At 42.9% G+C, this 16793-nt stretch overlaps 1 protein-coding gene across 5 annotated transcripts in view; it reads left to right on the top strand.

Annotated features, from left to right (window-relative positions):
* Positions 1-16793, top strand: part of enox2 (ecto-NOX disulfide-thiol exchanger 2) — a 151963-nt gene that overhangs the window by 31915 nt on the left and 103255 nt on the right. The window contains exon 1 of one of the 5 annotated variants that reach the window (XM_056438974.1): positions 12813-13073. The exons of the other annotated variants lie outside the window; for them this stretch is intronic. Coding sequence (XP_056294949.1) covers positions 13052-13073 — 22 coding nt within the window. The 5' untranslated portion in view covers positions 12813-13051. Of the gene's footprint in view, positions 1-12812; positions 13074-16793 lie in introns of those variants that run through there. 5 annotated transcript variants of the gene reach the window in all.

Genomic DNA, 16793 nt, shown 5'->3' with positions numbered 1-16793 from the left:
GAGCACCACTGTGTTCAACCTCACAAAGCCACGATATAGCGTCTTTGAGTACTATGAAAAGTGCTCTAGAAATTGTATGTATTATTATAGCATCTGTGTAGATCCTCAGCCTTGTTATCAAAATTCCAGTTTAAATGTTCATTATGTGGGCTTGTTTCCTGCCACTGCATCTCACTAACACGACAAGTGCACAATAGAAAGAAAAGAAAAAAAGAGGGCTAGAATTGTTGAATAGACAATTTTCTGTTCCATAATCATGTTCAGAGAAACAAACTTGGTTAATATTCCTCGCTTTAGGTACGGCTTTAATATGTCTCTGTGAGCCGCGTTTGTATTTCCCAAAAACAACGAGACCCTACAGTACATTGTGCAGGGAAAGAAATTTCACCAAGTATGAAACTGACAGATTGCCGAAGAGAGAGGAAAGAGAAGGGGATTGAAAAGCGCCTCTCGCTGGGCTTTGGCCGATGAGTGTGTCCTTTCTCATCACACTCACACGGCACAAGATGCAGGTCAGTCGGGTGATAATAAATGCTCTGTCTGATACGCCGCCTTTCTCCTGCCGTTGCATCGTCTCTCTGTCTTCACCCTTCCACACAGCGGCGTTTTATACAGTATTTAGTGTATTCGCCACAAGTTGGTTCAATTATCTAGCAATGTCCTCCAGTCCAATGATGGTGGGCAGTTTAGAGATGTTTCTGGTCAGTTTATGAGGCAATGAAGATGTCACGTTCTTTGTCTGCCTCTTGGTTAATTAAACACCGTCTTGCGGCCAAAGTCTATTCACAGCTACTTGTCTATTCAAAGCTAATTTTGTGAGTTTAAATGAACAAAAAGAAAAGACACCACCGTTGATCAATCGTTCGCCTTAGTCTCCACCGTGCACGCTGGATTAGATGAACTAATCAAATTCTGTCCACACCAACCCCCACTGCATGGCCGTCTGCAACAAGGAGGGATGTAATAATGCATTCAGCCGACATTTTGCTTTACACGCGGTTCTGGGTTAGAGGTTTGATGTGGCGACATTCCTAGGAAACTAATGTTTTTCTCTCCTTGTGTTGAGAATGAAAAATGCTAGCTTCGTAGCATGAAATAACAGTGATGACAGTCCTACAAAGCTAGATATGGTTTCTGTCATGTTGAGATATGGACAGTATCTGTATTTATGGAACAGTCTTGATGAGATATGATTAAATTACTTCTTGGCTGGCGAGAACTCACTAACTATTGCATGTATATTTGCCTTCATGTTTCTCTGGATGAAGTTTTTAATTTCACAGAACGTCACGGCTGTTATCAGCAACTTGTATTGTGCCAAAATTATAGTTATTTTCCATTATTTGCAGACATGCACATGACTGTTACAAAAGAGAGCCTGTTGTTTGAAAGACTCTTCGACTCCAGAATCGATTAAAACGTCTCTGCTGAACTGAAGACAACACGACATTCCACAGCGGCTGTTTTGGCATCTTCCTTGACCCACATTTACTGCCACTGTTCATCTGCCATATTTCATCATATTTCACGTCATCAGAAGAGAGATGACGAATACTTGGCCAGAACATACCACGTACTTGACATTTACTAGTTTTCTCACGAGGCTCTCGCGCTCTTATGATTTACGGCTGCTCTTAAATCGGCAGGTGTAGGTTGTAGTAGACATTTACAAACAGAAAGACTAACCGATGGATACGTGGTCTTTTCACGTGGAACATGTAAAAGGGTTGTTTTTTTAAACTCAAGTCTCAAGTCTCGTCATCCCACATTTTTTAGCCTTTTATGTTGACCTCTTGGTGGGAGCTGGAAGACCGTCTACAAAACGGTCTTTGTGTGAATGTTGACTTGGGGGGGGGGGGGGGGGCAGCTAAGTCTGAGCCCGTGTGAGGCCGATGGCCAATTCTGTTCCAGGAATCGCAACCAGCGTCGCTTCACAACACGGCTGCCGAGACGCCGTGCCCGCGCATGCTCACAATCCGCTGCTTTTGCTCGTCTCTGAGGACTTTCAGCAGTTGAATGAAGCGCCGTTGGCGTTGTCCAACAAACAAACATGATTTGCGGTCACTTCTTATTGTGGCTATATCGATGGCAACGCTGTAACGGCACAAGTCAAGGGATTCCCTGGCTGTGAGTTCTGCCCGGGCAGCGAGCGCCGTTGACGACATTAGAGCTGTGCAGTAGGTTAACACTTGTTTTGCACTCAGTTTGAGAATCATTCCCATCAATATTCATGCTGAGGGGAAAAGTCTTCAGTCACAGGCCTGGCCTCCGTTTCGATTCAGCCTAATCCGGTTTCCAGAAAAGATGCCGTCACAAAGGCACCAACTGTACAGTAACTCCCTCCTCTCGCATGGAAACTACGGCAAACATGGTCCTGCATCGCCAAACATGTTGGACCTTTTATGGCGTCTCGCCATTCCTCCACATCTCATTAAATTCCTCCCAAGCAGGAACACACCGATACGTTAACTGGGACACCGTACAGCCCACCTAATGACGTGAGAGGAGGCACCTCAACCTTGCCTATCCAGATGATCATCTGCTAACCGTCAGTCAGGGGCCAGGGATGTGAGTTAAAGGAGGAGAAGAATGGATAGGTCATTAGAAAAATAGGGATTAAGGAAGATGGAGGTCAAAGATAACTAGCGAGAAGCCAAAAGACCAAGATGACCCTCATCGTCGAGACACATTTCTGTGCTGGCTGTCTTCCTTCATGGAGGGCAGTGCAGTTAATGACTTTTTCCACTCGCCTGAGTCACAAAAACATTCATGAGTTCTAAATGGAAGACACCAAAAATACCTTCGCAGTCCCTTTTTTAAAACAGCTTTCTGCTGAGCAGAACCTTTTTTAAAGATCATTCTCCCTCCCTCCCTGAAGGGCTCGTGGAGCTGCTACACAAGTCCTTTTGTTTGATTGGAAAGGGCATGTTGATACAGCAAGGCACACTCGAACCGAGTGAAAACAGCACTTGTGTGATGTGCTACTCGACGGAGACCGACAGCGCCAACGTCTCACGGGACAAATGGTTATAAATGTGATTTTGTGAAAAGGGAAATATTGATGAACGGAGGAGGGCTAGTTACGAAGAAGGGTATATTCCTCTTGGAGAACTCGTTTTGCTCCGATAGTTGTTGTTGAGGCCCGGCTCAAGTAATTGAATTTAAATAATTCATTTTCTGAAACAGTTCCCTGTTAACTAAACAAATGAATTAAGCATGAGATCATAGGGGTTGACCGTTCCATACATTTCTGCATTAATATTTGAAGCCCATTTGACTGGCATGAGTTTATGATTTATGGACCACGTTTTGAAAGGGATGGGGAAATCGTTCACCTCTTTTAAGCACTGCGGTTTATTTGACCAAAGTGGCCTGTAATGTGACCAAATGTCAGGAACTATGAAAGCAATCCAAGAATGCTTTCATCTGCTGAGGCACAGCGTCAGATTGGTGTTTGATTTGAATGTGTTGCTACACTAAGCAAGCCACAAAAAGAACATCATTGTTAGGAAAAAAATGGAGACATCAGAAAAACATAATTCCCTAGGCACACTGAAATTGAATGAGAGCATGCACTGGCTGTTACTCATTACTACTGGCTGACGGGGGTAATTGAATTTTGCCTCGGGAAAAAATCTGTTTATTTGTCCTCTGTTCTGGTGGGCAGCGGGAACAAAAGCTATCTATCAGTTATTTTACATCCCTCCATCTTTCTAGATGATAGATGCGTAACTCCTGGCTCATAGTACTGTGTTTGTAGCTGCTGATGTGTCTCCTAAAGCTGACCTTCATGTGTGTGCATGGCTGCAGGCACTTTTTTCTTTCTTATATATATATATTTTTTTTTAACCAACCAACTTCACAGGGTATGTGATATTGGGATTAATAGGCTTGTCCATCCAATATGTTTTCAAGGCTGCAGTCCAAACGTGAAAGGAAGACAGGTCCACATATTATTGTCATGTTTCTGAAGTCTTTCCAAGAATTCTCGTAGTAACGTAGCATGAAGAAATGGTTGCCTAAATACAGTTACGTGTTGTCTTCAGGCCAGTCTTTGGATTTGTAGAAAAAGGTGTGCAACAACTAGAACTGAAAGTATAAATCTGTAATTGCAAATACTTTAGTCTAATAAAAAAAAGAAGCTCTTTCAAGGTTCTTTTGGATTCTTGTTCATTTTCACCTTCAGAGAGAAGTTGCTCTGTTGGTATTACGTAAAGTTTTTTTTGCATATTTGATCTTTACATTCCTACTGTCAACAATAGTAAAACCTGGAAGTCATGAAATTTGAAATTTCCAGGCCCACAGAGCTTTTGATATTCTCATGAACCCAGGAAGTTTTGGAATAGTGGAGCTTTGCTTCCTAAATACCTGTTATAGTCTATAATGTTCCGTTGACGTCTCTAATGTTCACTTTGTGGTACGTTGCTCTCCGCGTCTGGAGAAACGTCCGACTGACCTTTTATTCCGTGGATACACAAACGGTTTCAGAGAACGTATGGTCATGAACAAATCTGCCTCTAAGGCATTTGGACAAGTTATGGAAATATATCGGTAAAAATGTGTGAACCCCGTTCTATGCATCTCCAAATCCTCCGTCAACAGTGTCTGACTGTAAATGTGCAGATTTACGACCTGGAAATATCGGTGCGTATTGAGCAAACACTTTTTGTTTTCCAAAGGAGAAACCTGGTTTACCCCTAAACAAGTCAGCTGCCACAGCGTCAGTACTGGCTGACAAATGATGAAAGACACATGTGTAGATTACTCATGTGGCAACACATGCATCGCTCTCATAACTGCACTTTGGATCTTTCCAACACCGTGTTTGTGGGAAGGTGACTGGAATTTGAGGGCAACACCTTATTTACCAGTTGAAATGATTGTATGATGGCAGTGGAAACAGACTTGTTGGTTTTGACCTAACGACGCAACGTCAGTCTTGGCTTGTACATATGGACGCGTGTTTCTGTTTATGTGCATGTTTCAATGCAGCTCTTCTTTCATGCCTCATACTGCCGCTGGCCAGTTTATTAGGTACGGCTAGCGAGACAACAAATACAGTCTGTTCGATCGGGAGACCGCCACCTGAACCCTGAACTACCTGGATCATCATGTCGAGGGTCCGTTGACTTTCTTTTGTCGATTTCTTTGTATTTTTTTTTTTTCTCTCCATCTGAAACCATATTCTCATGTAGAGAAACTTGTTTATGGTTTTAATCGTGACATTAATGTCACTGGATGGATTTTATACTTGTTTTGACAGAGCGTTCAGAGGTGGGAGTTAATGACATCTCTTTCTAACTCATCATTCATTTCATCTCAAGGATGTGATCCCTCTCTCCTCTTCTATATTCTTCACACAAACAGCAAAACAGACACATTGTAAAACATGATTCTGTTGCACTACGCCTTCTGGAAGGTGAGGAACTAGGTCACGGGCCGGTTCTTAATCTGCACGCGTTGAAAGACCAAGGACATGATCATTCATTTTAGGGAGTCAACGCCCATTCCCAAACTGACGGCTAATGAAGGGAATGAAACTGACCTGGTGGAAGATCAAATGAAACATTTGGCTCCGTGTTGAGCTTTCAACCAAAGGTAGATGCAATTTCTAATCCGGTCCACCAAAATGTATATTTTCAATGTGTGCAAAATGAAATGCGTGAACCGCAATGATGACTCGAGATTAACTCGGCCCCAAAGCCCTTTTATGCATTCAACTGTTATTTTTCACCGTCTTTATATGAAGTGATCTTCTATATCTGTCTGTGTATATATATATATCTATGTATATATATTGATGTGTGTGTATATATATGACTAAATGCGGGACTACTTGTAGTCCCTAGAGTCTTAAAAAGTAGAATGGGAGCCAGAGCCTTCAGTTATCAAGCTCCTCTTTTATGGAACCAGCTTCAATTTCAGTCCGGGAGGCAGACACAGTCACCTCGTTTAAGAGTAGACTTAAGACCTTCCTCTTTGACAGAGCTTATAGTTAGGGCTGAATCAGGTTCACCTGGTCCAGCCCCTTGATATGCTGCTATAGGCTTATAGCTGCCGGGGGACGTTTTAGGATGCACTGAGCACCTATCTCCTCTTTTTTCTCTCCTTAGGGATGAATTTTCATATCTCCATCACACGTTACTAACTCTGCTTTCTCCCCGGAGTCCTTTTGACTTCACGTCTCATGGGGTCGTCGGACCCTATGACAGGGTGTCCGCGGGTCCTTAAAAAGTCTTAAAAAGTCTTAAATTGCTTTTCCTAAAAATAAGGCCTTAAAAAGTCTTAAATTCAGATTGGATTGGTCTTAAATTTTTTGGGTGTCATGTCATTACGAATATGAGGCATTCTGTTCCGCCAGGTCCGTATTTTGCTCCGGTCGCTCTGCGGTGTCTCTGGTGTCACCGGGGCCACGCCCCTTCTCTTAAAGGGGCCCCGCGTATTCAGTCCCATCAATCCCCGACAACGTGAAGCATCGACTAGTTTAGAAAACATGGCAGGATGCAAGTTCAACAACGGCTTGAAAAGAACGAGTGTTTCTGGTCACGGTCGGTGAAATGCTTCTGAAGCTGCGTTATGTGTCGCGAGACTTTCCAGCGGTGGAATCTCACGAGCAGAGCAAGAAGCACAGAGACTAGCGAAGGCCGCCAGCAGCCCGCGGGGCTAGCTCCTGCTCCGCCGCTCGCAACGACGTCAACGCTACAACGCTGGAGGTCACCGGAGGAAATCCAGCGCCGTGCAACAAAGAGCTCATCACCGAAGTCCAACAGGGCGCCGTGTTCTTCATTCTGTTCCACGAGACTCTGGACCAGACCACCGCGAGCAGACAGCTGGACTTCATGTGCGCTGTTGGTGAAATGACCACGTCCAGTCAGGATCCTGTGGAGCTCATGGGCCATGACACGCCCAGGACCTACTTCAGCATCTCAAAGTAAGTCTAACATAAATATATGTATTAACTAACCTCATGTATATGAGTATGTGTTTCATATAGTTAAGCTTTACTCATGTGTCAAGTTAATAACAGCTATGCATAGGCGCACTACACATTAATTAGACTAATTAAATATAGTTTTAGAATGGTAGTAGAGTGGTGTTTACCTGTCAATGTCTACATAGTGTTCACTCGGCTCAAGGGATGGCTCGCGTTGCTTAATTTGTAAAAATAGTTTTCATTCATATTTATCCAGTCTGACATTAATCTGAAGTGGTGGTGTCATGAAGAGATGTGTTGACTGTTGTTTGGCTAATGTCTGCCTTTTTTCTTTCTTTTTTCCAGGAGAATGGACCAAATGTCAACTGGAAGTTTTTATATTAATACAGTTTGAAAAGGATTGTTTTCCTAGTATATTCACAAAAGCTCAGGAGTAGACATGAACCTGTGCACAAACATCCATCACATAGAGACATAAGAACACACACACACACACACACATACATTCTATTATGTAAATGAATTTGCATTTTAAAAGGAGCTGAAATTGTTATTTATGTTCTTTTATAGATTTTTTTTGTTCAAAAGGAACTATGTTGACTGTATTTTTAAAATATATTTACTTGATATAAGCATTTGTTCATGGGACTTAAATGTTCTGAAAATTTATTAATAAATTAGGGCTGTGAAACGATTAAAAATTTTAATCTGATTAATCACAGGTTTTTGTGGATTAATCATGATTAATCACATATTACCGATATTCTCGGTATATTTTGTGAGAACATAGAGATTTATGACAAAAGACGGATATATACATTTATACATTCTTCTATACAATGGTGCTGCAACTCAGCAGTTATTTAGCAGTTTTCTTCCATATGGAACATTAATACATCTTCATCCTAAACAGAATGTTTAACCCTCCTGTTACCTTTCGGGTCAATTTGACCCCATTCAATGTTTAATGTCGGTGTTCTTTGGGGTCAATTTGACCAGGCGTTTTTCACTGTGTCAAACATATCAGAAATATCAACTTTTTATTTATTTAAAGGGCTATTTAGGTAGTCAACAAACAAACATAAAGTACCTCACACTTAAACTTGGGAAGCAATATTAATTCTAATAATTTTCTGGAGGTTTTAATTACTGGGGTCAAATTGACCGAGGGTAAAATATGTTAGTAAATGTAAAGGTAACAGGAGGGTTAAACAGAACATTTTCTCTTGTTTGTCAACCATTAACTCCACCATGATACAATCTAAAGGCCTCTAGTCTTCCTCTAGCAGCTGCTGAGGCAAACTGACTGTGTGGGTTTTCTTCATGAACTGGGCCGTGATGAAAGGACGGGGGACCGCTGCAAAGCTGAAACCTCACCGGCCCGGACACAGATTGACAAGTGACTTTTTTTTGCTCGGTCGATCGATGCGCACGGAGCTCTGTGGCCGCGAGGCGGAGATCGATAAGTGTTAACGCAATGCGAAGAGACAGAAATGACATGCTGCTGTGGAGATCGATCAACAACAGGCGTTTAATTTAATAAAAGAACAAAGGCGTGCTATAGAGAACATGTCGGGGCGGGCCAATCTTTTTAATGTCATGCGATCTACCGACACTACGCGCGATCGACTGGCAGGTCGCGATCGGCGTGTTGAGACCCTGATCTACAGGAAGTAAATCGTAACAAGGTTTCCGTGGGTGAACCTGCGGATGGATCATTACCGATGAACAGACCGTCTGCATGAGAGCGGACAGAGTTCAGATTGAAGTGGTGGATTGGAAGCTCATTTTGCAAGTGACTTTTTTTTCGTCCCGACGACCAACAACAGACGGATTGAAGCTCATGCGTTAAATGCGTTAAAAAAAAAAAACTAGTTAAACCTGTAATTGGATTAACTGAGTTAACGCGTTATTTTTCACAGCACTATAATAAATATAATTTACAACAGCAATGACATTTGTGTTATCCTTTTGCATTACACCATACTGTTAATTTTAAACAGACATCAGTGTGTTTACTTTGAATTAGTTTATTTAGATTAATGTATATTTCCATCGTAAGTTAGGTCTTAAATTTGATTTCGACGTGGTCTTAAAAAGTCTTAAGTCTTAAATTTCACTGGTTTATTCCTGTAGACACCCTGCTATGAGACGGCATAGATCCTATCTGCCTGATGGATCATCGAGGTCTGGGTCGTGGAATTCCTGCTACCAACTACGCCACTGCCCTGTTGAGACTCCGCCCACTGTTGAGACTCCGCCCACTCCTCCATCTGCCTGATGGATCGTGGAGGTCTCCATCGTGGAATATGCCTACTATGAACTATTCATACACTCTGTCATATTCATTGAATGTATTTTAACTCTAAATCTGTCCTTCTGTACACATGACATCTATTGCACCTGTCCATCCTGGAGAGGGATCCTCCTCTGTTGCTCTCCTGCAGGTTTATTCCCTTTTTTTCCCCCTGAAGGGTTATTTGGGAGTTTTTCCTGATCCGATGTGAGGTTTTGGGGCAGGGATGTGTACAGATTGTAAAGCACTCCGAGACACATTTGTGAAATTGGGCTCTACAAATAAACTGAATTGAATATATGTATGTATATATGCATATATATTAAGGCTGTCAGCGTTAACGCGTTAATCTATGCGATTAATTTGGACGCGATTAACGCACTAAAATATTTTAACGCATTAACGCAACTTTGTTTACTTCCGGTGTGCGTTGAAGTTGTTGCACTCCTCTGAGTGTCAAGCCGCGGCAGTCCGCCTAATTCCGCCCGTCTGCTCCTCGATATTCACAGAGAAACAGGGCAACGTGTCGGTGCCGCGGGGCGGAAGGTGCAGGTGACTTTTTTTTCTTTCTCCGCCCCGATGCGCGCGCAGACACGCCGGCATGGAGCTCTGCGGCGCGGGAGACGGAGAGCCGAGAAGAGTGAAGGACACGTCGAGACAGAATGACATGCTGCTGTGGAGACGACCAACAACAGACGTTTAGTTTAATAAAAGAACAAAGACGTCTTTAAGGAAAGAACTGTACATTACTTCTGCTGTAATCTGGCGCGATAGAGAACATTACAGGGGGGCGGGGCCTCACCCTGATAGAATGGTGGGGGAAACACTGGATGTGTCACATGCAAAAGCTTTTAAAAGGTGAATTAACATTTTTTTGTAAAATCGAGAAAATTAGCCCAGACTCCAGAGGGTTAACGTGACATATTTGAATGTCAGTCAGTTTATCAAGGCCACTGGTTCTGCTGTTCAATGTTAAAGATGACAGGACCAATGGTGTCTCAAATGCACTTTTTTCTTTTACTAATCTGGATGTTTCACTGAAGAAACAATTCATCATCCACGATATTAAATACCTCACTGGCACTTTATAGGTAGAAGCCTCTTTGAAAACACAGCTCTGTGTGAAGTTTTGTCTTTAAAAAAGAATACACTTAAACAAGTGTCTAAAATACACGCCGTCTGAAGTGATTACTCGTTCATTTAGAAGATTTAGTCTTTAGAAGAAAAAAACCTTTTAATCGCGATTAATGATTTTCAAAATGTGCGATTAATTAGTTACTTTTTTTTAATCGATTGACAGCCCTAATATATATGTGTGCATATATATATATTAGGGCTGTCAATCGATGTAAAAAATTTAACTAATTAATCGCACATTTTGAAATTGCGATTAATTAATCGCGATTAATCGCGCTTAAAAGTGTTTTCCTTCTTTTTAAAGACAAAACTTCACACAGAGCTGTGTTTTCAAAGAGGCTCCTACATATACAGCGAGGTATTTAATATCGTGGATGATAAATAGTTTCTTCAGTGAAACATCAGATTAGTAAAAAAAATATATATATTGAGACCCCATTGGTCCTGTCATCTTTAACACTGAACACAGCAGAACCAGTGGCCTTGGTAACTGACTGACATTCAAATATGTCACGTTAACCCTCTGGAGGCTATGGGCATTTTATACATTTTACAAAATAAATTAAATTCACCGTTTAAAGTCTTTTGCATGTGACACACCCCCACGTGTTATACATCAAACATTCCAGAACAATCTCAGCTCTGAAATAAGGCTCATTGTCCATACGCCGTGTTCTCTGGTTCTCTGACTGACAGGCTGCTAAATGAGCCTGACCTGTGAGGTGGGAGGTCCTTTGTGATTTACTGAGTGTTCATTGGTTGTTTTTACCGAAACGGATTGACAAATCATGGTGAAGGTTTCGTGTGACGAGTTCTTTCCGCGCCGCGTCACCCGACACGTCGCCCCTCTGCTCCTCTGTGTATCAGAGGGGGAGACGGGAGGAAGGAGGAGCAGGAGGAAACCCGACTGATTCATCCACGAGTTAAACTGATTTCTGCTCCTTATTTTCGCGGAGAAATAATTGTTTTAAAAACGGAAACAGTGTCAAACCGTACTGCCGCGGTTTAAAAAAAAAAAAAAATTGCGTTAAAATATTTTAGTGCGTTAACGCGGCCAAATTAATCGCATAGATTAACGCGTTAACGCTGACAGCCCTAATATATATATATTGATGTGTGTGAATTTATATATATATTGATGTATATATATTTTTCTTTACCTGTTCATGCTCCTATTTCAAGGAACACTAACTCAGGAAAAAGGTTTTCATTTTCTCTCGAGAAAAGAAATCGTTAAAGTATCAGGTGACATTTTCCCAAAATGAGCAGTGTGTTTATACCAACTTTAATAAATGATGAACCTGTTTGACAGGCTGTTACCATTAGACTGAACATGAACATTAGACCGGTGATGTCAGCATTTTTTCCAGAAGCCAGTGTGAACCAGAGCGAACGGAGTTCATGATATCGGTAATGAATGGCTCAACTGACCACAGTAGATATCATTTAAATCCAATTTTTCTTCCCTTTTTTTTTAGGACTTTACACAGCTTGCGTCTAATTATGGAGGCATAATAGTGTTTGTTTTGCTGTTTTCCGTGTGTAATTAATCTTCTGGCTTTGTTGATCAAACCAAGATTGTGTATTCACATCCCCAGAAGCCTCTGCCCTGTTTTAAAACTATTTATTTTTGACTGCTGGAGCCAAAGATTATACACGTATTTATTTTTCAATTTGTTTCATCAGAATGGCTACACTGATCCAATGTATAAACATGGACGTATGAATGTCCCATTTTCAAGTTGGCAAACAGATACTGCTCATTTGTCACTCTTTACTTTTAAAAGAATTTTAACAGCCTGCAGCTTCCTCAAGATGATTCAATTCCTACTTATTTTAGTAAACACTTGCAACAACGTATGGATAACAATAAGAAACAAAAACTCAGATTGTATCCTGAGCCTCGGAGATGACGAAATGCCTCATCACTGTCTGCCTGCGAAGCATGGGGCTGAAATATTAAACTGATAATTCTTTGCATCTCCTCCTCCAACTGGCAGGCTGCAGAATGACACCCTCCTCAAAATGTAAGCACCCACTGTTTTTAATACAAGTTTTGGACAAATAACCTCGCTTTACGGGGGGAGGTGTATGGTTTGGCTGCATCTGAAAAGATGTCCTAACGATCTTAACAGAAGCTTGAGGTAAAAACAAACACACCAACGAACCAAAAGCCCTGGTCTATTTGGCATGCAGCTCAGGAGTGGGCAGCGTGTTGAGTGATTCCTCCTGTTCGCCGAGAGCGACTCTCCATGGCATAGGGGAAGCTCGGCTGCGGCTCTCTCTCTGAAAACGCGCCCCTCCCTCCTTCAGGCCGCCAGTGCTCGAGCTCCCCCTCACAGCAGACTGACAAAGAATACGGGCAAGAGTGTATTTGTGTTTTTACTGCACCCACCGAAACAGCCCGGAGAGTTCGCCCGCGAGCCGCGTGCCTATCCGAAGCGGACCGCTGTTCTGCTCCAGCCGCGAACCGGGCACGTCGCGAGGGCGGGCTCGCCCACCGTCGCGAAAAAGGTCCCGCTTCGACTATCTGCTCTCATTGCAGTTCGGTCTGCCGAGCGGAGCGGGACTGACTGAGGGACAAGCTCCCCCCCCCAACCCGTCTCCATTCAAGGATTTATACTTCGCACACTTCGTCCTACAGCAGACGACCGGCACGAATCGCAGCTCGCCGTCTGTGGACAATGTTTCTCTTGCAGTACGCAGGTACGCGTGTTCAAGTTTGATCCATACTGGCATCATCGGAGCTGGTTTTATTTATTTATTTTTAATTATTATATTAGTCATACACCCGACTATCTGTACGTGTGTGGCTGCAGGCGGCGGTCCATCGCTGGACGCCGGTGACGCGTTACTTGACACGTTTGCGTTATCGCTCATCTCTCGCTCGTCGGACACGAGGTCCTCCGGCGAGCCGAGAGGGGCTTCACGCCGGGTTCAGTCCGGAGCTGCCGGCTGTTGAGACCGCAGGAGAAGCGCCGTGCTGCCTCTCCGCTGTGCCGGGGGTTGCGTTTTTTAATTTCGTTCTCCTTTCGTGCGCCTCAGCTCACCTGTGATGTGTACGCTGAGCTCTGGGGCGACATTAATTCCCTGTACGCGTTTTGTCCCACTTGCTGCTCGTGGCAATCGACGCGAGCGGGAGCTGCTCTGGAGACACAGCCGACTCATCATCGGGGATGAAGTTTTCAGAATAGATTCAACCCGCGCTGAAGCTAGATTCAATTCAATGGAAATTCAAATATATAGATATATCTCTATATTATTGTTTACATGCCATTTACCCCGTTGTGTATGATATTGTGGCAGCATAATGGAGCTCCGGGAGACCCATTGTAGTGGATATAGGCTGTCTCGATATACAGTAAGTTGTTCCTCTGCATCACGTCCAGCTGTTGAGATGTCTATGCAGTTTATTCCCGAGTGGCCACAGGTACAAGGAGCTGGGTTTAAATGGGACGTTTATTCTGGACTTGCAGGGTCTAATCAAGCGAGGAGGATGCTGTTTGAACTCCCACATTAACCTGCTTACTCTGCTTTATACTGGCGCTCGGATTATCAGCCTCCTCCGTGTCGGAGTCATGGTCAATTTACCTCTGATGTCCCACAGCTCCTTTGTTGTTTATGTCTTCGTAGCCTAATTGCTACTTCCCTTTAGCTCATAAAGGCAATGACTTGTCAAAGATTAGTCTCGTGGCATTAATTTGCCGTTTGTCATCGCAGTGAGGCGCAAAAAAACTCCACTGTATCCAGTTTGCTTGCTTATTCCTCCGTTTACATTTCAGAACTTTACCAAACATTCATTTGATGTGCTTTTTAACATTTTCGAAGCAGGCTGCACTGTTGTCTGCTCAAGGTAGTTTAATTAACGTTGCAATGCAGATAATTGTTAAACTAAAGGTTCTTCAGTTCCATAACTTCCATAAACCTTGATTACTCGCAGTGGGTGATGACTAATTCACAGCATGTAGTCTGAAAACATATGTGGTTAAGGACATAAGTGACACGATGACTTAGCCTTATGAGCAGTGGATGAAAATGTGTTTCTCGTCCCGCTCTGATTGGAAAGTTCTCCTTACTCTGCCACACTGTTGTTTATCTTACGCAGACAGATCAGATCAGTTCCCTTCTCCTCTATTTCCTTTCCATCCAGAGGCACAAACATGCTTTGAATCAAATTGAGTGAATTGGGGGTGGTGGGAGGGGGGGGGGGGGTTGGTGAGAGTGCCTCCCTGCCTATGAACACTGGGAGAGAAAAGGTCCATCAGGCCTCGTGATGGCCATTTAGCTCCACACTGCACTCGTCCTCTCTGATCAATTGGTGGGGCATCCTTAGATTGCCTTTAATGGTGCGAGGGGGGGGGGGGCACTTTGCTTAGATATGTCGGAGAGAAGAGATTTAAAGGTTGCACACAGAGTGCTTGAGAAGCAGCTTAAATATTTCAGTTCTCTTTGGCATAGGATGATACTGCTGCCGATCAAAGTAAGACTGAATACAGAGCAGAGACCGGGAGATTTGGCAGCTTTGGAAAACTCTTAGATATTAATTGGCTGTTGCATGACACTTTGTGGTAACTAAGCAGGCTTCTCATCGCGGTCGCTGTCAAGGAAAAGAATGACAAAAGGGACAAAGACAAAAGTGGAAACGCAAAGAATAATGACTCGTATCAGATTTGTTGAAAACCAGTTTCCCCTGATAAGGCCAAGGGGGAAAAGGTATTTGTGAAACAGAATTACAGAATGTGATTTGGATGAATCCATTATCACAGGAGACTCTTTAAAAAAAATACAGCCCCATACAGCATGCTCCCAGTTGGTCTTCGGACTTTAAAATCATAAATTGCTTCCCTGACAAACACAGAATTGGACCAAAAATTACATAATTGTGCCTATTAAATTGGAATCGAGCATCACTATCAAAGCCGAAAATAAAATGCGTTCACTCACCAGCAGTGATCATTTAAATGTATTGGAAGTTCTTCAGGTCCAGGATGAAATAATGTGTGCCAAGTGAATGCAGACCGGATCATTTATTTGTCTTTGTTACAGTGACTACTGTCTGGTACTGAATTTTACTTTTATTTAAAGTTATTCTGAATACAGTCCAATAATTTAGATATAGTTTTCTCCTAATATTCCCTAATTTGTCAAGAAAAGTCCAAAGAACGTGTTCTGTTCATTGGCGCTTTGTTTGTAGATAGTGAAACTTTTTGTGACATTTGGTGTGCAGCTGAGTTCCTCGTGCATCTACAGCACTTTTGAAAAGACAACTTGCCACATGTCGGCCTTTTGTGTGCTCATATCAAAGTGCACTCAATGGATGTCAATGCTTTCCCCTGAAAGGATGTCCCCAGATGGTCCATTGCTTTCACGACACCAAGGGCTGCAGGAATACAGTATGTCCTTAAACCCAGAAAAGAGTTGGCATCTTTGCACTTCGGTTTCCCTCGTTTTAAAGGCAATGTGTTTTTTGGGACTGTTTTTGGTTTTGAAGTCTGAAATAAGTGTGTGTGTTGACACGATGATACGAAATGCATCAGGAAATGGCCTGAGGCTTTGAACGTGTCTTAAAAGAGGTCGTTGATAACGAGCAGCTGAATAAGACCACCTCTCGTGTGCTTGTTTTTTACTGCGACTTCTGACCACTAGTGGGGATATCATCTCTCTGGGGATTGACACGTGATAGTTTGGTATCAGCAATACGGCTACCACCCATCTCTGTTTGGTACCGAGTAAAGTCGTGTTGTGTGGGTGCTTGTCGTGAAAGGACCCTCTTAAGAAAACAACGTACTCCTCCGCTCTTGTCTACTTTCAGAAGAAAAAGTTACCCAAGAGACTGTTGGCGTTGTTGTTCTATGTTACAAACCATGTAAAAAAAGAGAAAGCCCTCAGTGATCCACACTGCGGAAAACACGGTTGTCTCAACGCTCCATTGCGAAAAACAAGATTCCAACCGTTCTAAACTCTTAAACATTTTTTTCATTTTTTTGGGGATAACGTTGTCAATGCTTCTTCACACACTTATTCTTTTCAAGATGCTCGGCAGCTTTTGTCAAATGGTACCCCCTTCATGTGGGGGCATCTCTCCGCACGCCATCTGCTGAGAGATGGTTTAGACTGCTGGTGTAATAATGATCGTTTCATTGCCTCACCACTCATCCTAAATCTCGGTGGCAGGCTAATGTGGGGTGATGATCATTGCTTATTCCTGTGTCTAATGCTCACTTGTATGAGCCCTCCAGAAACATTCGACTCGTTCTTCAAAAGCTGCACAATCGGAACAACTGCTGCATTAAAGTGAGGTTAAAATGTTGTTTGGAGTGGAAGAAAAGTGTATTGGCTCGTGTGAAGATCCCTGTGAGCACAGTGGCGGCTGGTGAATTTTTTGGGGGGGGGGGCGCAGTTTAAATAGCACTCAACAATGAGAAG

This window comes from Pseudoliparis swirei, chromosome 19 (assembly GCF_029220125.1).
Source record: "Pseudoliparis swirei isolate HS2019 ecotype Mariana Trench chromosome 19, NWPU_hadal_v1, whole genome shotgun sequence".
In the NCBI taxonomy this organism is placed as follows: domain Eukaryota; kingdom Metazoa; phylum Chordata; class Actinopteri; order Perciformes; family Liparidae; genus Pseudoliparis; species Pseudoliparis swirei.
Note: the sequence above shows the minus strand (reverse complement) of the source record. Positions and strands in the feature narration are given on the sequence as shown.